Here is a 26,616-nt window from a genome sequence, read left to right as displayed (position 1 = left end):
TTTTTAATGACTTATGTTAGGACAGGTCTGTCAAATTTTTCAGTTGTATAAAGGAAAATAACTCTCTCCTTTTTCTACTAAATAAGCAGTAAGTAAGGAGAGAAGAGAAGAAGCAAGCGTAAAAGGGAGGAAGCATGTCTGATCTCTCACTGACCTCTTGAGAGAAGTCAGATTGAAGGGAGTAACAGCTCTAATCTCCATCAGCTGGGACGCAACAGCAGGAGTGGGACTAGTTCTATCAACATGGGATTTGGGCTGAAGGAACAAGTAAGAGGAAACAAATCACATTCCAGTTTCCCGCACCAACTAAAGAGTACAGAAGTTCGGTTACCACACCACCTCATCACACTGATGTTAAAAAGCAAAGAATTTCACTGTTAGAAAAGAAAACCGAAACGAGTTATTGCACATTACATACCAGGCAAAGAATGTATAAAGGCCCAAACTTCATCAACAGTCCATACTGATGGGTCAGCTTGCACCACTGGTAACAAATCAATGCTCTCTGGCATTTTCCTAATTCTTAGTTCCCTAAGTTCACGTTCTCTCTCTCTTTCACTCTGTCTTCGCAGACGGGTGGTCATGGCAGCTGGAACAGCATCTTCATGAGGAGCCATATCTTCTTCTGGGGATGGGTAAGTAATGGGAAGCTGGAAAATGCAATACAAACACACTACAGTATTAGATTTTATTTGTAACTCCCCAAACAATGCCATAATTTTAAGCAAATATTCCACAGACCTGTCTAAGAAAATGGTCTCGTGACGCCCCATCAGGGCCACTCGGTCGACGCCCGCGTCGCCCAAGACTTTGGCTCTCTGATTTCCGATTCCAGCGACTGCTCTTGTCTGATGTAAACAGCCCAAATTTCTTAGTGCAACTAAGGCTGTGCCTAAAGAAGCAAGATATATATTCAATAACAAACTAATAGTTTTTTTGACTGATTTCAATCAAGTAACCATAAAATTACAGTGTTGCAGAGATGCTGCCTAATTAAAGACAACAGTTGTCACAGAAACACAAAAGTATCTCAAAGGCCATTTACTCAAACCCCTTGTCTTGATGCAAGATCAAGTGAATCTAGATCATCCCTGGAAGATGTCCATCTTTTCCATTCTTCCGTGACAGAAATACTTCTGCATTTTATCATGTAGGCTGATCCCTTCTCTAAAATGTCTGCTAAAAGCCCGAAGTCACCTTGTGTCTTTTGCTTCCATTTTCCCTAACTAGCTGATATCTAGGTAGGGAAAAGTTAAAAGAGGATGGAGACAAAAAAAATCTCATTTTAACATCAATGGGGCAAATCCCCTCTTAAAATTATTTTGCTAGTAGCGTCCCAACACGTACCAAATACAAAAATACACATTCCCACTACTTAAAATGGGAATGTCTCACATGGAGGATTAAAATAGCAGCAGACATATGAGAAAGGTGGTTTCAAGGCACACTGCTGCAACAGAAGAAGTGGTGAAATGAAACTATTCCCCATTTCTAAACATCTGGGGTTAAATATAAATTTTCTAGCTATAATGATGCAATATTTTACATTCAGATGTTGACTATGAATTCCTTCTCTCTCAACCAAACCAAAATAAAAGCAGCATTTCTAAACCAAAAGAGAAACAGAAACCAGCCTGTTTCTTCTGCAAACCACACACAAGCTAATGGCATCACTTATTTTCAGGAAAGGAGGAGCTTCTGTGTGTACAGATGTACCGTACTTTATGCACATAAAGAAATTTTACACTGTTATTAAAAGCATTTAACAATGTTTTTTTGTCTATGCAGCATTTCAATTATGCCAAGATAAATTCAGTGTGTTTTTTACCCTAGTATCACAAAACAGTGTAAGAAAGACCACCCAGCCCAGCATTCTTTCTCTGACATTGCCCAACAACAAGAGGAAGACAACAGGCACATGAGAAATCTGTAAAATCTGGTGGCCTGTGAACCTCTGCACTGATTTCCAAACTTAATAACCCTGAACAAATTTCTCTTCCATGACACCCATCACCTTCCCGTAAGTCCAACAGCATGGCACCCTCTGCAAAGAGGTCCACAATTTTACTGGAATTCCTCTTTGTCTATCTTCTTAAAATATATTATAGTCAACCATAACTCTTTGTGTTCATATACTCTGCAAATGCAGGTAGCAAGCAGTTATGTTTTACTGTTTCTTTATTTTTCAACATCATGTACTATTTGGGTGCTATTCCATTAACCAGATACTGTTAAGCACTAACTAGACAAAGTACCTTTTGGCACAGGATGTGGAACAGAATCTTTTTGACCGTAGAAACTTATTGGAGTATCCCATTTTCCCGCAAAATTCACACTTCAGAAGATCATTTTCAATTTCATCCAGTCCTTCTAAAGAAAGGCATGAGGCATAAGGAAGTCAGCTTCAATGACACAAAATTATGCTCAAATTTCTAATCTCAAGCAGGTGGGCAGAAGACTTCCAAATATCTAACACATTTAATTAAATACTATGATTAACAGAAAACTGTGCAAAGTTAAGCAAGTCATAAATATAATTCCCTATAGAACAGATCTTGAGCAAACTGAACCTTACTGAACCTTCAATGAAGTTATTCAATGAACTTAATCAGCTCGTTTGTTAATTTTCATGCTATCCATGAGCAAGTACAGCCTCAAACATAGCAAACAAGAAGAGGTGTCACAGCCCTCATGAATTGCTTATAAAGAGTTCATCAAGAGAACTGAACATCCATGGTCTGAATTCAAGCTCTCTTGTAATGACATAATATGTTAACCTTTTAAAATAATTTCTTTCAAGTGCTACAACCAAAGAGACTTGTGAAAGTAAGACACTGAATCTTATCTATGAAAAAGTTAAACTGTATACAATAAAAAACCTCCTACAATTATAGCATCTACTAATTTAGTCTACTGTTACAGAATACTTTTCTGTTGGTGAGATGAGGATGCACTTTTCCTGCTCCTTGTGAAGAATTCAAACACCACATGAGAAAAATACGAATAAAAGAGTAGAAGAGCTCAAAAGAAGGCAGGTCAAGGCAGCATACACATCACATGCTGAATGTCTATGCTCTCTTTTGTTAGAAATGTATTTAGTGGATAAAGCATGGTTTGTACATAGTTTAGAATAATGCCACCATATCTGCAAACCAACTTGACTTCTGGCATGGAAAAAAAAACACCAAAATCAACCCTTATCCTCACATACCATCTGTGAAATACATCAGAAGGAGCAAAGGAGTGAAACTGGCATAAACTGAAATGTAACATTTTGTGGTCATTTGGGTAAAGTGAAAGAACTGCACACCACAGCTGTAATCATGGACAAAATACATGGCTCAAAAAGTTCTATAGAATTTTAGAGGCCTAAACAAACACACATCTCTTCCACACTTATTTACCTGAGTCACTGTTCCATATACTTTGCCTCTTGCTATTCGACTCCCACATACTTCTAATTTTACATAATTAGTTGAAAAAATTGCAAACTAGCTTTTTGTTTCAAACTCTTTGTAAAGCTTTGATGTCAGCTAATATAAATGCAGATATCAAAGTTTAATTGAAAGATTTTAACTATGAACATGTAAGTCTGTTACAGAGATGTTAACTCACTAAATTGCTTGCACTGATGAGGTAAGAATAAGCACTAGTGCAGCAAAGAGATCAAAATACTAAAGAGGTTATTTGAATAATGTATCTCATGTATGAGGATATAACTGAAGTCAACAGATCTTCTGGCAGTCTGAAAATTACCAGGTTGCAAGTCTCCAACAGAGTAAGTTGGTATCACACAGGAAATAAAAACTGGAAACAACTGGAGCTGTTTAGTCTGGTGAGAAGTTTCAGGAGGACCTTACTGCTCTCTACAACTACCCAAAAGGAGGTTGCAGTGAGGTGGGGTTTGGTCTGTTCTCCCAAGTAACAACTGATAGAACACTTCAGGCTGTGCCAGGGAATGTTTAGGTTGGATATTAGAAAAAATTTCTTCACTGAGAGGGTAATCAGGCATTGGAACAGGCTGCCCAGGTGGAATCACTGTCCCTGGAACTGTTCAAAACCACGCAGTTAAGGCCCTTAGTGACATGGCTTACTGGTGGTCTTGGCAGTCCTGGGGTGATGGCTGGACTTGATGGTCTTAAAGGTCTTTTCCAACCTAGCTGATTCTATGATTCTAAATCGGAAACATACCAAATCTGACCTGAAATACCAGAGATGCATCCTTCAAATAAATAATCATCTCTCAAAAAAAAAACAACAAACCCCAAACAACCCCAAAGCACTCATTCCCAAGCCAGGTCATGCTATGTGGAAAAAACTGACAACAGAGTGAAATGAAATTTGATATTAAGAGCCTGTTCTTTTGCATATTAGGTGTTTCTACCCTACAAGCAATCATACCCTGGTTTAGTATCAGAAAGTCTCCTTTGCTCAACTTCTACATACATGGATATGTGTCAGCGTTGGATGTTTCCTACTAGCTCATCTAATGAGGAGCTGCAAACTGCATATATAAACCTAACACCAGCTGTCAGGAACAATAAATAAAAACAAAACCATGAATGTTTCAATAAAATGACAGCAAGCTGTTTGAAATGTGAGGAACACAGTGTTAATACCGAAAAGTTCTTAGGGAATGCTATTGAAAACTGAATTAAGATCTACTCTAACAAATTAAGGGCAAAATAACTGTTGCAAACAGAGCTTCACAGAAGAAACGCCAGATGGCAAAAAGTTTCTCTTGTTTGAAATATACTGGGTGAAACAAGGCATTAAAAAAAAAAAAAGCTGTATGCTTGATCAAGAAAGCAATTGTATTCAATAGCAATTTACTGAGCATAGTCATAAGCTAAGGGATTTACCAGTCTCATTTTTAGAAAAGTAGTAGAAAAGTAGTGTAACTCAACTGAGCTGTAAAATAACCAAAATACGGCAAACAAGTCAAAATTTACCAAATGATTACTTTTTTCTTTTTTTCCTTTTTTTTTTTTCCTCCTTTTTTGAAGGCTCTTGTGTTTGATGCTTTCATATCAAAGGGCTTCTCTCTCAAAGAACTGTTTAAATGGAAGCCTTCACTGGGAGACTATACCAAAAAGATAACAGCAATTTCAAATTAAATGAAATAAAGGTTTAGAAAACTTCCAGTGATGCTGCAAACCTCCACTATTAATATGACAGATGCCTGCCTTCTGAAATTTAGTCTGCCATGCCTACATGAAGGTTAGTGAAGAATAGGGTACGGGCCTCAGATTATTTTCCAGTAGAGTATTGTGTAATACATTAAAAAAATGGATTCTGTAAAAATTTTTTCTTTGTTTTTCTATGTAGACAAATTACAACATAAGCAAAAGAAAGTTACAGTCACAAAACACAGTATTTCAAATATCTGCACTCCCTGAAGTCGACTGTTACTGCAAAAATGAAGCAGGGATTTAATAAATGCTAGTAAATGCTAATAAATGCAATCATATAATCAGCTATAATTTAGGAAATCATGTTTTATTTTTCATTTTCAGGCACTGTTTCCACGGTTTCTGACTTCTCTGCACAAATGTTATATCAACACGTACAAGGACTGCAACTCATCAGTATTTTCTTTTAGTGATGTCCTTCCAATATAAATCAGCTCCTACTAAAAACAGGTGCTACAAGTAAAAATATACTTTTAAGTTGAAATATATATTGCCTGACCGGTAAAGTGTATCAGCCTTACATAAAAATGTCAGCCATGTTTACTTCACTTCACTACCAACAAATACTCGTCTTGAATTCAGAATGCTTTCCAAAGCAAGCTTTCTACCTTGTCTGCAATCCTTGACCTGGCTCTGATCCAATACACTTACCAGCAGTAATGAATATAAATCATTGTGGCAAAAAATAATGTAACAGAATCTAATAATCTAGAATACAGATCCTTGAGCTCATTTGTTTGCTGAGATACACAGTGGATGCAGCCAATTTCCCTACTGCACTTCGGTCCCACTCACTGAGGCAGAAACCACAGTAAGTAACAAACTGCCATCAGAGTTGCCACCCTGAAAGTTCCTGTGAGACAAGACTGGTGAGACAGATTGCTTTAACTATATGACAATTTACAATGTCTGGAGTGGGAAGTAGCTGAAGCACAGCTATAGTGACAACTGCTACTGCTCAGGACATGCTCTCGTGACTTTTCCCAGGTACTTCCCTGATGCAGACCTGTGGCAGGAGCAGGCACTGCATTTGTCCTTTCTTAACCTGCCCAATACAGTTTCGATATGAAAGAGGGAACAGAAATATTTCAAAAGAACAAAACTAAGAGTTGCATTAAGACAGATTTAACCATATCACCAAAACCAGCTCTTGTGCAATTGCTCAAGATGTGGAACAGAAGATCCAGAGGTGGCTGAAAATTCTGGACTTTCAAAACTTGAATGAATAACTTGAATAAATAACTTGAATATATACAAAAATAAGTTGAAGAATAACTCGGTTTTTCTGGGCCATGCCATGATTTAGTTTCCATTTCATAACACTTGTGAGGATACCTACATTTGGGCTTGAACAGTAACAGTGGTGTAACACATCCAAAATACTTGATTGCCAAGTTCTAAAAATCCATGATGATGATTATGTCGCATACTGCATGGGGAACACAAATTAGCTCATGGGTTGTGCTGGCGACCACTGTATTCTAAGCAGGACAAGTGCTTTCTTGACATTTGTATGCACCTACAACAACTGTCATTATGATGTGTAGCTAGTAAAAAACGTTTGAAAATAGTTTCTATTAGAGACTGGAGAAAGATTCCAGAAGTACAGGTGGGATGGGATTCTGTAATACATACAGAACTAAAAGGAAGTAACACCGGTATTTAAACAAAAACTACAAACCTTCTGCAATCATATCCTCTATCTCTGTGTCCGATGAGTTGTCTGCATGTTTTGCATTCTGCAAGTCTGATTCAACACACACAACACTCATGATCTGACCCTCCACTAGCAATCTTTTTTCTGCAGGCTGGTCTACCAGCAAAGATGAACGACTTACCTATTGCAATAAAAGCAAAGCAACAGTGATTAACTGATCAATGAATAATTGAAAACAGTATTTGTGACTTAGCAGTTGTAACCGAGACTAGAATCACAGTTTCTATTCCCTGTCAATGAATCATTATATAGTGCCAAAGCTCTAAATACCATTTCTCAGACTCACTCCTGCTCTGCAGTTTGCAATTACATTTAATGAAGGAAGAAACACATTTTATCTAGAGAAATGAAGGAATGGGAAAATAAGAGACAAATTAAATTAGTTAATAAGGCAGGCTCATAGGTTTTAAACTGTTCATTTGTGGATTTAAAATTTTAGACAGTAATTCTCACCAGACACAGTACTAATCACACCGAGCTCAGCATGGGGCTTGCCAGTGCTTTAAACAAAGTTCTAACATTTTAGAATTTTAGCACAGACTCATACTCAGAGCTTTAAATTAAGGTGTCAGTTAAATTGAGGTACCTAGGAGAGGAATGTAAAATGAAGTTATTGCAAATGCTAGCCTAAAAAATCACTCTCTGTAGTTATCTCCAGATACAGCCTGTAACTTAGCTGTTTTTCCATTTTCATTTAGTACCTTGTCATCCAGTGATACTGGCAAGCCAAACAGTATCACGAATTCCAATTATATATGAAAGACAATACCAACAGTATACAAGTATACTGAATGCTGTAGGAAACATGTAACCAGTCAGTGGAAAAAAGGTTAAAAATCAACATGTGAAAAATTATTCAAGACCTAAATAGCTACTATCCACAAAAAAACTTCACCCTTAAAACCAGTCTGTTTCAAAGATTAGTAGTAAGAAACTCATAGCAACTTTTACACTTACAGGGAAAGGCTCTAATCCCTCCTGAATCACAAAGCCTTCAATAACATGGGTCAGGATCTGTGGTTTAACAATAGCCTGTGGAGGTTTATTTTCTAGGCTAGGAATGCTATTGGGCATTGATGTACTGTTGCTCCTTGTTGTTGCTGCTGGAAGCAAAAGAGGTGGTGGTGGAATAGAAGCATGTGAAGGATCAGACGGAGATTTAATTACTGAGGCACTGACTGATGATGTCACTGAAGGTAATCCCCCATGTTCTGAAAAAAAAAAAAAAAAGTATTTTGTGGTTTTATCACTCATGTCCAACCACTGGCTCAGAATTCTAGAAATAAGAACAGATGAACACACCCACACCTGCACCCACCATCCCGTAACACAGGTTCTTCCCTATGGTTTATAGATTTTACTTTCAAAACAATATGCTTTTCCTTATCAGACTATTCCACAAACAGTTATCACAAAATTTTCATTTACTTAGTATCTATGAACTATAAGCTTAGTTGGCCATTAATTACCTACACAAATCACAGATCCATAAGTCAAAAGCAGAACCCAGTATTTTTGAACATTCTATTCTCAAGACTGAGCAGCTGAAATATTTCTAGAGAGAGAATTTCAGACATGATTTGAGACTCAGTAGCCTGCAGGGTCACAAATATACACAACAGCAAGCCTCTAAGAACCCAATTATATCCATAGCATATCTATCTATCTACCTATACACACATACACCCTGTAACACATAGAGAGAGGGTATATATTTGGATATTTAGCACATCAGGGAAGTTACATCAGTTTGCAGAACAACGATTGATACAGGCATGTATATTGTACAATACAGTGAAGAAGAAAAATTTTCATTGGTAGCTTTTGCATTAGAATAGCTCCTTACTGTGGAATATATGAAAAGAAATTGTGCCAAAAAGACTCATACAGTGTAGTCAACCACTCCAGCAGCAACTTTTGATTGCTGACCCGAATTCACAGAGCAGTCAGCATATTTTGTTGGTATCACACAGCTATCAGTTAAAGATTAATTGGAGACTGACATTCCTGTTAAGATTTTTGTATAAAAGTATATACTAAAAAGCTCAAATAAGCATTTCCTGTGCTACATATTATCCAAATACATATATAAGCTATACATCTGGGACTGAAACATTTGATCTATCACATGGATTTCGAGCATATTTCATATAGTTTCTTTTACTTAAAAAATTATATCTCTAAATTAAAAAAAAATTTACAGATTTTTCCTTTAAACCGTCAATAACTAGTAGGAGTTTCTAAGCACAAGAGCTACTTCAGTTCGATATTTGTTCTCACCTGACAATGGATCTTCTGAATTAAGTGCCTCTCCATTCCCCAAGTTTATGGCTGGTGGAGACAAAGTGGGTGGTGTAGGTGTTCTAGCCATGTGGACACAATCTGATTCCTCGGGCATCTCTTCTTCACATACGTTCTCCACTTGGTAAATCTGCATCCAACAAACTATTGCTTTAGAGAGAGTTCCATTCTATCTTAATACCTTAGAAGAGTTGCATAAATACAGTTTTTAAAATAAATTACCAGTTAAAATGTGAAAATATGCTAATCTAATAAAATACTAGTTTCCAAACTGCATCCAAAACAATGAACTTTGAGGACATCACAACGTCTTTGAGAGAAAAATTTGAGAGAAAAAGAAGTATTTTGTTATAAATAGTAAAATATAAAGAGACAAGATTCTATCGAACAGACCAGAGATCTTGCCTTATCTTTATAGTTTGCTGTATTTTTATCTACACACAGACACTTCTAGCTATTTAAACACTTGTGCAAAATGCAAGCTTTGTAACATAGAATCATAGAATAGTTAGGGTTGGAAAGGACCTTAAGATCATCTAGTTCCAACCCCTCTGCCATGGGCAGGGACACCTCACACTAAACCATGTCACCCAAGGCTCTGTCCAACCTGGCCTTGAAAGAGGAATTAGAGCATGGGGAACATAATGAGAAGTCTACAAGTTGCTCTTTATCCTATACAGCAGTGTAATCAAACTGAGTATTTCAGAAGAGTACACCAAGGCTTTCAAGCTATTGCTAGACTAAGGTATTTTCCTGAAAACGGTTGAAGTAAATTTATGTGAATTACTGACAGCCAGTTTAGTGGATTAGGATGTAAAACATCACCTTGTTGAAAGCAAACCTGGCTTCTACTGTCACCCAATTTCTATATGAAATATCTGAGAACTGAGATTATTATTACCTTTTTAACATAAATCAAACAGCAGACCTCCCTCAATCTGTTGGTAGCCTGAAAAAAGCCTACGAGATCTTTTGATTCTTTTGCTTGCATTAATCTCATTAGCATGTTACCACTAAAGCCTAGCAATGCCAACTTAAACATCAGCTTTATCTGCATATAATTTTATTTCATTGATATTTTATTGTATATTATTTTAGTTCAGAATGAGTGAAGCTGAAACCTTCAGCTGAAACAGCTGAAGACATCCAAGACTAACACTGAGCTAAATTAAATGGCAGTGATGGGGAACACCGAGACAACATCAAAAATTACCCTATTCTTTTACAAAGATGATCTTTTCAATGTTAGCACAAAATTAATTATCCAGAACTCTATTATCTTAATAATCTGCTATTTAACTTTGCACCCAGTAGAGATGATTCTGCTACTCAAAATTTCAATTGCTGGTATTTATCTGTATTAACATAAAGAGGTAAAGCTTACAGTACATATGGTATATCTATCAAAATCCAGTTTGACATAAGTATCTAAGCCTTGACATAATATTTACATGCTTTTTAAACTTTAGATATGCTGCCATTTCATTAAGAGAGAAGATTTTTAGGTCCAAAAGTTGGACTTCCATGATTCTTGGTTGGTATTTTTGACTGATGATCCATTACAAAAAGCCTCCCACCAAAGGAAAAAAAAAAAAAAAAAAAAAAAAATCAGTGAAAAATGTCTGTTTTCTTAAAACTTGTTTCTGTTATCAACAGGTTTCTTCTGGCCCTCTGTCTAGCGCTTGGTTTAGCTCCCTCTGAAGCCAATGGGCCAGACTTACAGCTCTTTGGAGAAGCTGAGAATAAAGAATAAAAGACTGAAGTATTATCACTTACCACTGGAGACTGAATTGGTACTGATGGTTGCACTTGAAGATTTACTGCAACAGTCTGTGGTGGTGGAAGAGTTTGAAATGGCAGCTGGACCAAAGCTTCTGCAGCAGGAAGTTCTTCCTCAGAAACCAAAGTGTTTTGAACCAAAACCTGGCCCTGAGACAGAATTTCAGGCTGCACTTGTAAAGACTGTACAGACTGCAATGGCAGTTGTTGAATTTGGGTTGAAGAAGTTGACAGCTGAGGAGGAGCTGCAAGAGGGATGGGTGCAGACTGCAAGGCTGAATATTGCTGGTGCGGTGTCGAGGACACGATCTGTTGGCCTGGGGAAACTAAGCTGGGCTGATCTACTGACCCTATATGTACAGCAGGGGAAGATGGAAGTGGAAGATGTGATGGAAGATTAAGTGGCTGTGCAATTGGTCGAACTGGATTGGCAGTAGTTTGCTGAGGAGCAGCCTGCTCTGGCTGAAGAGCTGCTGGCACAAGGGAGTTTGCCTGTGATTGAATAAGTGCTTGAGGGTGAATAATTATTGTGGGTGATTGACTAGGGGAGTGAGAAGGTGGAGGGGATACTACTACTGACTGCTGAGCTGACTGGGATGGAGTAGGAGATACTGTTAGAGGTGGAGGATGCATGTGAATAGGTGAGCAATGAGACTGCGCACTGCTGGGACCTGGAGGAAGACCATGGCTTGGGAGTGGCAGACAGTGTTGCGATGGAGGGGGTTCCTGACCCGAAGGAGTCTGAAGTGCAATTGGCTGGACTTGCTGCTGCTGTTGCAGTATCAGCTGATGATGAGAAATCTTTGGAGGTGGTGAATGAAGTGGGATCTGCTGATGTTTTACTAGAGAATGGGGTTGTAATGGAGAATATGAGGCTGTGAGAGGGGGGAAAAAAGTGACAATCAGTATTTATTTCTTAAATCTGGAGAACATTATTAAAATATTAAAAGAAATTAAGTTTCTACTTTAAAGTAAGGCCAGCACAGTTTTTGCAACCCTCTGACCTATGTTTAGAAATATCTTCTTTGACAGCATGTAGTACACAAGAATAATTAGAGGAATATATCAATTTCCAATGCAAAACATAGCAATGAATAAAGGAATACAGCCATGCTTTTTGCATGTACATGCACATACATGTACCTTCTATATAAAAGTATCTAAACTTGGCTTTTTGGTGTTAGCTCTAAGGTTACTGCTGATCCAGCCTTCACTTATTTAAGTATTTAATGCAACTTTAAATGTATTTAATGTTTGCTTTGTAGCAGACTGGAATGGAAGAGATAAGAATTTCACAGTCAACAGGATTTGTTGATAACTGCTAAGTCAAAGTTTAGGTAATACCATTTTAAGAGACTAAACAAAATTCCAAGAGTTCAGTATGAATTTAAACCGTTCAAAGTGTTTGCCTGATCTTGAACACACAAACTGAAAGGTATGAACCTAAAGCAACTTCCAGAGATAGCACACCACCTTTAAGTGAACCAGCGAATCATTAGTAATTCCTTATAGCACACGCACATGTATTTTCCTCCACATGCAAACCTGTTCTTGCTTTGTTGTTTCCACTTGCGAAAAAACTCAGTTATGTTGTCTTTTTTATTCTGCTAGTGAAGATGGATTTTTTCCTTACAGAAGTGAGTTCGAAGAGTATTAGGGCTCAATACCTTAAGAATGCCTGCCTTGCAGTCTCACTCCTCTAAAAGCTACCATTAAGCCAAGCTAAACTCCACAGAATTCAGACCACTGTCTAGACAACTATTACTCTTTCAAAATAAGGAAGCTAAAAATGCAAATACACTGCGTGCAATTGCATGCTTATTTTGAATTTTCTCTTAATACAAACCACTAAGATTCTTGGGCAATATTACCTATGGATTTATGTAAGTAAGTACTTCATATAAGAACAGTCTGACGATACAGACAAGACAAAAATAAAAAAGAAAACCCACAAAACAGAAAACCACCAGCAAAAGAGATCTTGATGACAGCAAGAGGCTTGAGGGGGTTTCAGCCCACATACTGCTTCCCAGAGACCAGGGATGACATGTCCTGATACCATACAGACCAGTACAGTAAGGAGAATCATGTTTGTGCTGTGATTCAACTGTGTATTGCAACTACACTGTGCTTTTACTGCGATTTAAAAACACTGTATTATCACTCTTCTAAATCAAAATTCTGCATAACACCCAATATCAACAAATTAGTAAATTTGCTATGAAACATTAAACTATCTTTTATGTGGAATACCTAAAAGAACCTGGTCAGGTACCATGGGACTCCAACACAATCATAATATACAAAAAAACTTTAAAATATCTTTCTTACAGCTCCATCTTCATCCTACCTGGTGTTATTAAGTGATGTATGCTTGATGCCCGTGTGACTGGTGTACTCCGACACTCTGGAGTTGGGCTCTCGCCTTTTCTATTGCTTTCTGAAAGATCTGGTTGGCTGCCCTTGGAACTGGTTACAGGTTTATTAGGGCACAGAGACAACGACTGAGTTTGACTGCTGCTCTTTGATGGGCCATTCTGTGAACTTGACAATACACCCAACTTCTGACTGCGCAGTGTCAAGTTCTGAACCTGGGGAATGAGCAAAATGTGAAAACAAAACAGAACAAAAAACACCACATATGAACACTTATGACAAACATCCAGGAAAAAACACACACACACACACCCCCCCCCCAACCACCGTTATGTAATGCTCTGCATCTGATGTGATTAAAATACATGAGAAGTTAAATATATGTGTATCAAAGTACCTTTTAAGCCATAAAATTTAAAGAACGGAGATCATAAATTACTTCAGTGATAAATACAGACATTATCTTTTCTTTTTGAACTTTTAAAAGAAGTTGAGATTGTTTGTTACATTAATTTGACTTAAAACTTGCATTTTTTCCTCTTTTATTGTGCCTTCAAGGTGAAAGACAAAAAGCACCTTAAGCAAATGCAATTCTGTTTTTATACAGATGCTGCAGTGGTCTAATTATGCTTCCAGAGACTAACATAAACCAGACTCTTAGGTAGTCAGTAGTCAATGGGACCAGTATCTGCTGTATGTTATCATGTCCTAACAAACCTGAGCCCTTTATTTCTACAGTGATATTAATGTTTCATGTGTCATGATAAGAAGGTACAAAAGGATTGCCTTCTGAAGTGTAAATCAGTCAGTAGTTATTTTCACCAATATCTGTTTTATCACAGCCAGATTCTGTACATAATGATCTGAGCTTTCCAATCCCACATGCTGAGCAAGAATTTTATTTTCCACGATAAAGACTATCCTTGTAACACTAATTTACATCATACTTGACATGAAAAAGAGGACTATTTACTATCACCATCCACTATTACACGATCCCTCTCTCATTCAATAGTCAGTACGTGTACAATGAACAGCTAGTTTACATTATCAAGGACACGTGGCAGGGGAGGAGTACAGGGATGTTGTCTGGGAAGCTAGGGACCAGGTTAGGAAAGCTAAGGCCCAGTTAGAATTAAACTTGGCTAGGGGTATTAAGGATAACAGGAAGGGATTCTACAGGTACATAGCAAATAAAAAACAGACTAGGGAGAACGTAGGCCCCCTCAGGAAGCTCTCGGGAGAACTGGCTACACAGGATTTGGAGAAGGCTGAAGTTCTGAATGACTTCTTTGCCTCAGTCTTCACTGGCAAAGGCTCTGACCAAGTCTTGGAAGGCAGATGCAGGGACTGTGAGAATGAAGACCTTGTGCCCACTGTAGGAGAGGATCTGGTTCAAGACCATCTTAAAAATCTGAACGTGCACAAGTCCATGGGACCTGATGAAATCCATCTGCAGGTCCTGAAGGAGCTGGCAAATGAAGTTGCTGAGCCACTGTCCATCATATTTGAAAAATCATGGCAGTCAAGTGAAGTTCCCAACTACTGGAAAAAGGGAAATATAACCCCCATTTTCAAGAAGGGGAAAATGGGTGAACCGGGGAATTACAGACCAGTCAGTCTCACCTTTGTGCCTGGCAAAATCTTGGAGCAGATTCTCCTGGATGGCATGCTAAGGCGCATGAAAATCAACAAGGTGCTTGGTGACAGCCAGCATGGCTTCACTAAGGGGAAATCCTGCCTGACTAATCTGGTGGCCTTCTATGATGGGGCTACAGAACTGATGGACAGGGGTAGAGCAGTTGATGTCATCTACCTGGACTTGTGCAAAGTGTTCGACACTGTCCCACACGACATCCTTGTCTCTAAATTGGAGAGACATCAATTTGATGGATGGACCACTCGGTGGATAAAGAACTGGCTGGATGGCCGCACACAAAGAGTTGTGGTCAATGGCTCAATGTCCAGCTGGAGACCAGTAACGAGTGGTGTCCCTCAGGGATCGGTGTTGGGACCGGTCTTGTTCAACATCTTCGTTGCTGACATGGACAGTGGGATTAAGTGCACCCTCAGCAAGTTTGCCGATGACACCAAGCTGTGTGGTTCGGTTGATATGCTGGAGGAAAGGAATGCCATCCAGAGGGACCTTGACATGCTTGTGAGGTGGGCTGATGCCAACCTCATGAAGTTTAACCATGCCAAGTGCAAGGTCCTACACCCGGGTTGGAGCAATCCCAGGCACAGCTACAGGTTGGGCAGAGAAGAGATTCAGAGCAGCCCTGAGGAGAAGGACTTGGGGGTGTTGGTTGATGAGAAAATGAACATGAGCCGGCTTCAGTGTGCGCTTGCAGCCCAGAAAGCCAACCGTATCCTGGGCTGCATTAAAAGGAGCGTGACCAGCAGGTCGAAGGACGTGATCCTGCCCCTCTACTCTGCTCTTGTGAGACCTCACCTGGAGTATTGTGTGCAGTTCTGGTGTCCTCAACATAAAAAGGACATGGAACTGTTGGAACAAGTCCAGAGAAGGGCCACGAGGATGATCAGGGGACTGGAGCACCTCCTGTATGAAGACAGGCTGAGGAAGCTGGGGCTGTTCAGCCTGGAGAAGAGAAGGCTGCGTGGAGATCTCATAGCAGCCTTCCAGTATCTCAAGGGGGCCTATAGGGATGCTGGGGAGGGACTCTTCATTAGGGACTGTAGTGATAGGACAAGGGGTAACAGGTTAAAATTTAAAACAGGGGAATTTTAGATTGGATATAAGGAGGAAATTCTTTCCTGTTAGGGTGCTGAGGCACTGGAATGGGTTGCCCAGGGAGGTTGTGAATGCTCCATCCCTGGCAGTGTTCAAGACCAGGTTGGACGAGGCCTTGGGTGACACGGTTTAGTGTGAGGTGTCCCTACCCATGGCAGGGGGGTTGGAACTAGATAATCTTGAGGTCCTTTCCAACCTTAACTATTCTATGATTCTATGATTTTATTTCTCACTGTTCAGTGTCTTAACACAGGATGCTTTCAAATCCTGATCTGATGACAAAGGCGGGTTTCTTTACTGGAATTCAGAAAGCATTTACTGCAAGCCTATCTGTGAGTACAAATCAACCTTCAGTACACCTTAACAGATAAGGTAACTTGAGATGCCCAGGTCATACATAAGGGGACACATAAGAAAATATGAAAGCAAAAGGAAGGAAAATTAAGTAGGGGAGAAGTGTCAGTTCACCTAACAGGCCATGTCAGACATGCCATTAAGACCCTGATAATCACTGATGATCTTAGCATTTCTCTGGAATTTCTACATGGAAGATGATACTGTGAGATCACTACACTGTACCTTGACAAACATCTTGGCTAAGTGTAATATACTCATCTATGTATATAGAATCACAGAATGGTTTGGGTTGGAAGGGACTTTAGAGATCATCTAGTTCCAACCCCCTGCCATGTGAGGTTCCTTCCACTAGACCAGGTGTCTATAACTCAATGCATTTTTTTCTTATTAACTGGCATTGCCTACTTGCTCAGGTTTGCTTATACAGTGAACAAAAACATTTCTTTAAACCCAGCTGAAACACCAAGGACATATTTATAACAAGGTAAGGAAAATAAAGTGTACCACTGTTAAAGCTTTTCCATTGCATCACTTACTCCAGATGAAACTGGATCTTTCCAATGTCATTGCTGCTATAGAAACTACCAGACAACCAAGGTTAACAACATCTGGCAATAAAGCAGTACGAAACATTGACAAAGGACACAAAAGGCTTTTGTCTGCCAGGGTCACCACAGCAGGCCATCTGACTCTATAGTCTCCACTTTCCTCTGCAATAATGTCTCAGCAGACTGCACAGTTGGGCATGCTTGTGCAAAGCAGACCTCTAAAACCCTGTGGTACATACAAGACTGTAAAGTGATAAGCTTTATTGATGTCTCTACATTGAATGCAAAAGACAACGATACAAATGCAAGAAAAGCTGCTAGCGCATCCAGTGACCTGTCCAAACTTTCAAACTTTATCTGCAAAATCTGGAGGAAGAAAGGCAGCTGTGATAAAGGATAATGAGGATAACTCTATGATTGAAGAAGCAGTCTGTCTTTTCAATGAAAGTTCAACTGATGAACTTTAACATTGTGAGCTTGCTCAGCAACATCCTGCATAAATACACAGCTGGATTCCAGCAAGCTCTGTCCATCTCACCTTCCTACTGTAAAAGCAAAGGGAAGACAAGCTTCAATGATTTACCGTTATCTCAGAAGTAACCCATCTTCAAGGTCTTTAAATCCATCAGAATCTTCCAAAGGGGTCAGCATAAGGTCAGAGAATATTCAATGGGTATAATTTACTTGGATTTCTAAAAGGTTTCTAGCAAGGTCAGTTAATCAAAGGCTTTTAAAGAAACTGCTAAGATAGACAAGAAGCTCTCTCATGAAAGCATAAATTTGCTAGACAGATGTTCACCACCAGAAGACTGACTAATACATTCAGTAGCGATGCGTACAATGTGTATTTTTTCCAAATCATAAAGAAAAACAGTGAGTAGTGAAAACGTGGACAAGTTCAGCTGATAACATGAAGTTATTCAAAGTAATAAAGATGAGTACTCATTACAAAGACCTAAAATGTCATATACAGGTTCCAAATTTTACATATATACGTAATCACCTCTAAATACATGATGATGGCAAAGAGCAGACACTGAAGTTATATATAACCCGTAACCATGAGTAGTTCTTACAAGCAAGTAAACTTAAGTGCAATGTTTCTCTGCTTTTCAGTTTTGGTGCACTTTACTGGACATACTTTTAATAAATTTACACAAACTCACCTGAGTAGCTGCAGACTGAGAGGAAGAGGAGGAAGACGATGAGGCAACAGGAATGTCAGATTGGACAGCAGCCACAGTGGTCGCAGGAGTAAAAATAAGCTGTTAAGCAAGAAAAAAATCTGTAAGGGACTAAAACTTTCAAAATATGTGAAAGAAACACAGTATTTGAAAGAGATACACATAATTTACATGTAGTGATGTACAGCTTGCAAGATTTGCATTTTACTTGTAGATTAACTTACACAAAGAACAACTGATGGTTGTTTAAGTGAATAAAAATAGTAGTTTAACATATTCATTCTACATATTGAGAAAAATCTTTCATATACACATACACCCATCATCTTTTATACAAGCATTTTAAAGAGGGCTTTCCCTCCAATATTACAAATGAGTGAAACAAATAGAGCAGCCCAATATCTGCTATATTAAAGAAAGAGAATTTATATCTTCCAATCTGTCAAAATGTTGTTTAACAAGTATAGAGTTTTTATATGGATTTTAACTATGCTAATTTAGTTTTATATTGAGCACAGGTATCATAAAACCAATCTGAAATTACCAACTTCAGAATACCAGCATGCCCAGCTATCATTAATTTCTTTATAGGCAATACAGCAAAGACAAGTTTTACAGAAAGCTTTGAAGAGAGACCATTAGTTAGTCTTCCACATTTTTAAAGAGATCTCAACTGCAAGGAGCAGCTAATTAAAAAAACATGAAGGTTTTTGTCTGGAACTAAATGGATGTGGTGATGAAGCTGGTATCATCAGCTAGCTAGAGATATGAGTTGACTTTTTTATAAAAAGATCTTGGTGATGAAATAAAATACTTTGATTATGTTAGCCAGAAGCACTGAAAGACAAGTATGATGCTTGAACTATCAAGGCTAGCAACAGCATTCTAAACAGAAACTAATACGGTAAGTTTCGCTCTTGAAATCAGGGTATAAAGCAGTTATTCAAATACACATGGGATCTGACATTGAGAGTCTGGATGAAAATTTAGTGTAAATGAACAGGAAAACTGTATCAATAATCCATGTCACTGAGAGTGACTGCTACTACAAAACCCAGCAATGGCATCCTCATATTGCTTCAGCTACTAAGTTGTTAACACATATTGAAAGACAGGGACATGAAATGAATATGTAGTTCCTGTTCTGTTAAAAAGTACTAGGTCCATTCAGCATCTAGCTTTGCTTTCAATCCACAGACTCAAGAAATCCTTTCCCTGGCAAATGGAAAGGATTTGATCTTTAAATCCCAGCCTTCAAGTTATACTACTTTTCCAATAAACATGTAGGAAAACAATAGCCAAAGAAAAAAAACCTTCATCTTAGCATAACAGCATTGCTGCACATCTTTAAGAAAAACACCAGAAAAAGAACAAAGGATTTATTTTCCCAAACATGCTTCTTTGGTACAACTCCTGCAAGAACTCATGTCTGAACCTAGTTTTATATATCACTGCAGTCACAGACCTCTGGCTCTGAATCTCAGTGTAGTGTAACAACAATTCTTCCTATTTTATGTAGTTAAACCAAACACTAGAGCGCTCTGGTCATCAACTCACACAAGCCATAATAGTCTTTGGTCTTTATGAAGTACTGATTGGTACCTGAGCATTCATGTACAACTTCACCAATTTCTATGAATTCCCACACAGATTGTAGAGTTCAATTCACATGAAACTAGAGTGAGCATTAAATAAAAAAAAACAAACAACAAAACTAAAAACCAAGCAACCCCCCCCCCCCCAAGCCACATAAAACCCCAACAAACAGCTTTTTTTTTTTTGCCTATATTGACAGGAAACTGCAACAATCTGATGAGTTTCATGTCAATCTGAAGAGAATGAAAGCTATGTATCTAACCTGAACTCTGAGGACAGTAATGCAAAGTACAATCTTAGTTAAAGATAAGAATATTTTAATCAAGAGCCAGAATTCTGAATGTTACCAGTGTCTTGGGAAACAATTTACCTCAAACATAGACAGGCTCCAGTATGCCCTTCTACACAGCCAGAAAAAACAGGCGCTCTGTTTTTCCCCACATATGATCAATTTAATAATTGTGGTACAGCCAGGCTAAAAACACATGAGCAAATTTCACCAGAGAACTAAGCTACAGCAATCTTTTTACTTCTGGCGTCTACAATGTTTCAGGAGATACGTATTCAGAGATTGGAAACTAAATTCTCAATGCTACCTGAAACTAAAGAAAAGTATTTATAAATAATTTATGGAAACAAAATAAAACCTGAAAATGTTAAGGGGGGTGGCATGTGCATGGAGACCAAAGGGAGGGACCAAAGCCAAGCTTTGTCACAGCTTGGCTGTAATTGTAATCAAAACTTACCATTTGAGCTCGTAGATACATTTGAGCCTGGCTTGCACTCAGGGTTGGAGAGGTGCTCCCCAGCAACATAGTCTGTTGGGTAATACTGCTGCTGGTGGTGTTGGAGGTCTGTGAACGGCTTATTATCTGTGCAGGTGTAGGAGAGGTGGAGAGGTTAATCTAAGGAAACAAAAATATTGCTTCTGTCATGGAAATTCATTCATCCTAGGGTCTAAAGCCAGAAAGCCTTTGACAAAAATGGCAGGGGCAGCTGAAATCGCTGAACTGTAGAGGTACCAAAAAAAAACATATTGAGCCAATCATCACAAATACTGGATTCTGTCAAGGTTGTACATTTTAAATCTTAAACTGCAAGCAAATGTTTTGCAGTAAATAATAAGTAGTTGAGTATAAACGATATTTTGAAGTCTGAAAACTGAAATACATGTTTGCAGAATATGTAGCATGAGCTTGCATAATTTTTCAAAAAATACCTGAATTTTAATATTTAAGCATCTTTAAATGTTAATATTAATTGACTGCACTGGTATCTTCTATTATGCTTCTTATGCAACCTGATGAGGACACTTCCTAGTGCCACCATACGCAGACTTTGATTCCTCATTCTACATATGCACATTAAAAAATGACTGGAGACTAAAACTTTCTACAATTTTATATTAAATTCTTCTCAGCAATTGCTCTTTATAGCACTTACTCAAACAAAAGCTATTGTGGTTTTGGTTTGGTGGGGTCTTTTTCCACTTTTTTTTTTCCCCTAACCGGTCTAACAGAGTTAAGTGCCCAGCTCTTTTTCATCACTTACTCAAAAGATTTCCTCGAAAAATCCCAGCCCAATTATTCTGTTAGTTTAACATCAGACATCTTTAAAGATTTTCCTTCTTAAATTTAATGAATGAATGATTTTACTTCTAACAGCTGTAAGCCAAAGCAATGCTATGAGAGCTTAAAAAAATATACAGTTAAGTCACTGAAGCTATGCATTGAAGTCATGAACAGCTTGAGGGAATGATTAATAAGCAGGATGTCCGTAGGACTAACAAAGTCCTACTCAAGACAACTGTAAAACTGCACATAAACTGCAAATTACATGTCTGAAGATGCCGCTTAAAGAAATACAGCATGAACTGAACACAGAGCTGCTAATAACTGAAACCTGAGCACATGCCTAGAATATGGATAAAATAATTGAAAGTGCATAGAAGATGCATGATAACAAGATGATAATCAATAGAAGAATGAATGCTATAAATATTTAATCAGTCTGCTATACATTTGTGAGCATTGACTTAGATTCTTTAGATCTGGGGCTCTTTAATGCTGATACACACTTAATGACAGTGCCCTGAATAAAGAAACTAATGTGAAAATACAGTAAGAAATCATGCAAGAAATGAAAGCACAGGGAGTCACTGACTCCTGCAGTGGCCTAACAGTCGCTGGTGCATGTGGAGAAGGCAGCTGTCCCTCGGAGTACCAAGACAGGTCTGGAACCGGGGAAGCCTCCAACAGTGGCCAGTGGTGATGGCTGACACCACATGTCAGGATTACTGGCGAATGTTGGAAGCACAGCCATCACCTACTACAGAGTTATCATACTTCTATTTACTGTTTCTGCAATACTAATTTTAACCATACCAATTTAAATACTAAAATCTTTTCTCTTTTTCCAAGTAGGTAAATAATAACCAAGAGGGTTTGAGAATGGATGGAGGGCTTTGTTCAGTTACGTACCGAGGTCTGCGACATGCTTGACTGCTGAGTGACATTCCCAGTGGGGGAAGTACATTGCCTCCCACCTGACAGGCTTGCCTAAATAGCAAGAATAGGTGTCAAATACTGAAATAAAAAACTGTTTAAGCGATGTTCATATCATTGCATAAACCATCAGAAACATCCCTCTCTACCTTTTCTCCGAGTTAACAGTAAAAATACTTTACTCAGCAGAATTAGTTTACAGCAAAGCTCACTCTGCACTACAAAATGCTATCTGCAAGGTGGTAAATGCCTTGAATTCCTACCCAATTCCAGGCACTCAGAATCTTGCAGATCAAGACTTGAACAAAACCCATCAGAGGTAAAGTCTATCAGCCCGTTAATGACGGAGGTAACCGATCAGCTAGCTACCTATGGTGCCCAGAACTTAAAATGTGACCATTAAAAGCTGTCATTAATTTTTTGTTATTGAGTGATCTAAAAATAAATCAAAAATTATAAATGCTGTAAAGAATACCCTTATATTCTAGAATGATAACTTATGTATGCATATCTATTGTCTATAACAGTACAATATTCCAGCCCTTCAGATGAATACCTGGACAGTGATTCAGATTATGTATTAACAGACTGCGTATCAAAATTCCTTAGCCTTCCCCATCCTGATTTACTTTGCTCTGCCTTTGCAACTGTAGAGGCAAACACAAATCCTCCACAAAAAAAAACAAAACCACAAATAAATATATGACAACGATTTAATGCTAAAGTCATAGAAAAAAAAGCCAGGAGCACAGACAAGTCAGTGCCAGTTCTAGCAACAAACTGCTTTATCCCTGAAGTCTTTAACTTTGTTTTAGCATTTCCATTGTAAAATCATTAACAACCACCTATCTCTGCAAAACAGTATTCTCAATCCGAGGTCAACTGAGATCAAAGGAAACTTTTCCACTCCTTGAATTTTCAAAACGGGTGTCTCCTCCAGTGTTCACTAATGTTAAAAGCTGTGCTTCAGAAATGAAATGTCATTTTCTTCCTACGCTTCCACACGCAGAGTTAAAATGGAATTTTGCCATAGCTATAATGCAGCCAGATGTGTGGCAAAACATACTAAGATACCAGATGTTCATTATTTTTATTTGCTTTCACTAAGATACATTGCTACTCGTTGTTTTCCCCATCAACTTTTAGAGGAAATAATGGGATGAAGATTGAAGTGTTCTATTTTTAATATTTACTACTGTTTTATGATTTACATGATGCATCATAATGTATGCAATGAAGCGTGGAATGGTAGCCTACTGGAGCATGTATAACACTAGACAAAATCTTCCAAATAGTTTGGAGGAAGATACAATTTAAAATAACAAAGTAATTAAAATATAACAGTGACTTATTGTGAGGCATTAAGCTCAGGCACTTAAGCTGTTATTATGTTTGACAATGCCCTAAAATTACAGTCCTACTCTAGAAAGTAGTACACCATTCTTTTCCAGCAATCTTCACTCTCACCTGTGGTACAGTTGCCAGACTCTGGAATTGGGTACTGCTTAAATGCTGCTGCTGCAAAGCAGCAGTCTGCAGCATTAGATGCTGCTGCTGGGCTGCGTACATCTGCTGGAGGTACTGAGCAGCTGAGCTAGGAGGACGATGCAAGGCCTGCTGAATAACCTGTGATGAATCAGTAGGTTAATTAATTACAATGACAAAGTATACACCGCACTGAGATGATGTGGAAGTTTAACAGGGAAATAAAACCAAATAAATCCTTTTCATACCAATCACATAATACTGATCTTGCTCCATCACTGTGCTCAACCAAGTCACAGAATACAGTCAACATAAATATATTCATATTTTCAAGAAAAGCCTGCCAATCAGTTGACAATACAGCATCATTCATGACACAACACCCAAGCCTCTTAGGTTCCTGTCAACAAATCCTATGTAACATTCTACTTTTTGAAAGATCAGGATAGCGTGTGAGACTTAATCATCAAACGCAACAGAACAGACCATAGAGAATTTGAGAAGACCCAATTTAAAGAACAGCAAGATCGGGCTGGATCCAAAGCAGCTGTAACACAAGAGATACCTCTAGATCTCTGTAGTCAATGCTGGCCAAACTGCCAGCTTTATTTTGTGTGATTTTGTATAGGTTTATGTCTATAAACTATACCCTTAGGGATTGGCAAAAAACCTCAAACTTTCCAGCTCAGCATTTCTCCTCTCCCTTATCTGGGAGGCAGGCCTGTACCCTGCACTATTCTTAAGTACCCTTTGGTAGGAAACACCTTCTGAAAATCAGTCACATACTGAGAAAGATGACAGTAATTAGCAATGGAAAGTTAATCTTGTGTAAAGTATCATGCAATGACTGTATTTGAGAGCACTATACAGGATAGGAAAGAGTATTTCACAGCTCAGTACCTGGACAGCATGCCTGTCAGAGCCGCTGTAGACAGATATCTGTGGTAGCTGTGTTCGGGAAGTGGAGGTGGTAGTGATAGTAGTTGTAGATGCAGAACATGTTGTGGTGTTTGGTTCATTCTCCATAGCTGTGCAGTGTTCGTCTAGCCTGGCAGAATTGAAATAAAAGTGGTTCACAAACAGAAGCCAGCACAGCACACACAGATTTTAAAAAGAAAAGAAAAAAGAAAAGAAAAGAAAAGAAAAGAAAAGAAAAGAGAAAAGAAAAGAAAAAATCTTCTAAGATCCATCAAAAGTAGCAAGAGGTGACCAATTTCTGAATACATGCAAGATTATTCTGTGATTTCTAGCAAGCTACACAGGAGTACTGCCACATCCCTTCTCTCCACAGCACTGAGACTGCTGGCCAATCATTCTGTACATGGGAAAAACCACGTTCTTGGCAAAAAATCACTGGTGACATGGAAAAAGATGGAAAGGATGCAAGGAAAAATGTTTTTACTTTTTACATCAATACCTCACAAAATACAGCAGGTACCAAAGAAACAACTACCTATTCAAGCATCTCTGGTGATTCCTCCCCAGCACTATACTTCCCTCTGCTGCAGAATACAATCTCTCTGACAAAATATCATCTTTAAAACTGAAAAGAATCACATATCTTAATATACTGAGGAGCATTTAGTTTCTTTTTCAGTTTTAGTATTATGATTAACAATTAATAGCATAGTTGCTGTTTATTGCTTTTAAAAGGATGTTTAAAAAAATGAGGGGAGAAAATACGTTTCCTTCTTACAACAAAGAAGGGCTCAGAAAAATACTCAGAAAGAGCTGCAACGTACTAGTAAAAATGCAGCATTACCAAGTGTTTAACACAGGATGCTGAAGCAAACAGGAACATAACTACAAGTTTCAACTCACACAGCTGAAAGTAGAATGCAATGCTGCCAGGCTCCTAGCTTCACCTCTCAAAACACAACTGCTTTGCAAGTAGAGAAATAACTGCACATGATGCTGTAGCTCCCGAGTACTTGGAATAACTAAACTTTGATAGACGGTTACCTAAGGACCTCACGCCTACCATTGTATTGTATACTTCTACATTTTGCTGTCAAAGAACATTCATGGCAATAAAGCATGCTTTAAAAGCAGATATTCCCTACTATTAACACTGAAGGAAAAAATATGGCTTTGTTGTTAAAAATTCAGATCTGTTGTGTGTTACCGATGCCATTTATCTACCTACATTAGAACACAAGTTAACACTCAGGGGTTAAACACTTCAACTGCAATAAAGCCAGCATCCCTTCTGAAACCACTTTTCATTAATTTCGCATAACGTTTAATGAAAAAAAAGTCCTGTCCCCCTCCACAGAACACTAAAAGCAAATAAAAATACTTGCACCTACAAATTGTCTAGCTAGTTTTAGCAGAGAGTTATGCAACCAGTTAAATCAGCCTAAGAAAACAACATTAGATGTTTTATTTTCTTCATTCTCAGCCATGTTTTAGATGTATTATTAGTGAGATGTGCAGTGTATCCCACTCTCCTAAGGTATTCCATCAGTTCAATCCATTAGAGCTGTTAATCCTTTATCTGGAAGTGCCTCATTTTCAAAAACAGTTGTCCAAGTTCCTCCTGAAATGGATGTACAATGGAGAACAGGAAACTTGGTTCAGCGCGGCCTGGCCCTGTGGTGCATCTCTCATCCTCCTCTAACCTCACACTTAAGAGACGCTTACATGCAGCCCTTAGTCCTACTGCAACACAAACACAGCACAGCACCATCACGCACAAACAGCGTGCCCTCTTCCGGCTGAAGGAACAGCAAAGTGTTCCAACAAATAACACTTGGTAGAATAGAAACCTCTTCTTTCTTTCAGTGAGAAGTGGAATGTTTAAGGGAGAAAAGGAAATACATTAA

At 38.4% G+C, this 26,616-nt stretch overlaps 1 protein-coding gene across 5 annotated transcripts in view; it reads right to left on the bottom strand.

The window, feature by feature from the left end:
- The window catches only part of PHC3 (polyhomeotic homolog 3), a 33,658-nt gene extending 7,855 nt beyond the window's left edge, over positions 1-25,803 (bottom strand). The window contains exons 1-14 of one of the 5 annotated variants that reach the window (XM_061452566.1): positions 25,245-25,798; positions 24,692-24,839; positions 23,774-23,932; positions 22,283-22,360; positions 20,549-20,707; positions 18,189-18,287; positions 13,340-13,580; positions 10,987-11,864; positions 9,190-9,340; positions 7,867-8,120; positions 6,874-7,030; positions 2,256-2,370; positions 742-892; positions 419-650 (exon numbers count right to left, since the gene is read on the bottom strand). In XM_061452566.1, the coding sequence (XP_061308550.1) occupies positions 419-650; positions 742-892; positions 2,256-2,370; positions 6,874-7,030; positions 7,867-8,120; positions 9,190-9,340; positions 10,987-11,864; positions 13,340-13,580; positions 18,189-18,287; positions 20,549-20,707; positions 22,283-22,360; positions 23,774-23,932; positions 24,692-24,839; positions 25,245-25,372 (2,950 nt within the window). In that variant the 5' untranslated portion in view covers positions 25,373-25,798. Of the gene's footprint in view, positions 1-418; positions 651-741; positions 893-2,255; positions 2,371-5,435; positions 6,046-6,873; positions 7,031-7,866; positions 8,121-9,189; positions 9,341-10,986; positions 11,865-13,339; positions 13,581-18,188; positions 18,288-20,548; positions 20,708-22,282; positions 22,361-23,773; positions 23,933-24,691; positions 24,840-25,244 lie in introns of those variants that run through there. The other 4 variants (XM_061452567.1, XM_061452568.1, XM_061452569.1 and 1 more) reach the window with 4 other exon arrangements.
- Between the last annotated feature and the right edge of the window lie 813 nt (positions 25,804-26,616).

This window comes from Pezoporus flaviventris, unplaced genomic scaffold, assembly GCF_033815535.1.
Source record: "Pezoporus flaviventris isolate CSIRO_AGI_PZ_B2104156 unplaced genomic scaffold, CSIRO_AGI_Pfla_v1 ptg000013l, whole genome shotgun sequence".
Classification (NCBI taxonomy): domain Eukaryota; kingdom Metazoa; phylum Chordata; class Aves; order Psittaciformes; family Psittacidae; genus Pezoporus; species Pezoporus flaviventris.
Note: the sequence above shows the minus strand (reverse complement) of the source record. Positions and strands in the feature narration are given on the sequence as shown.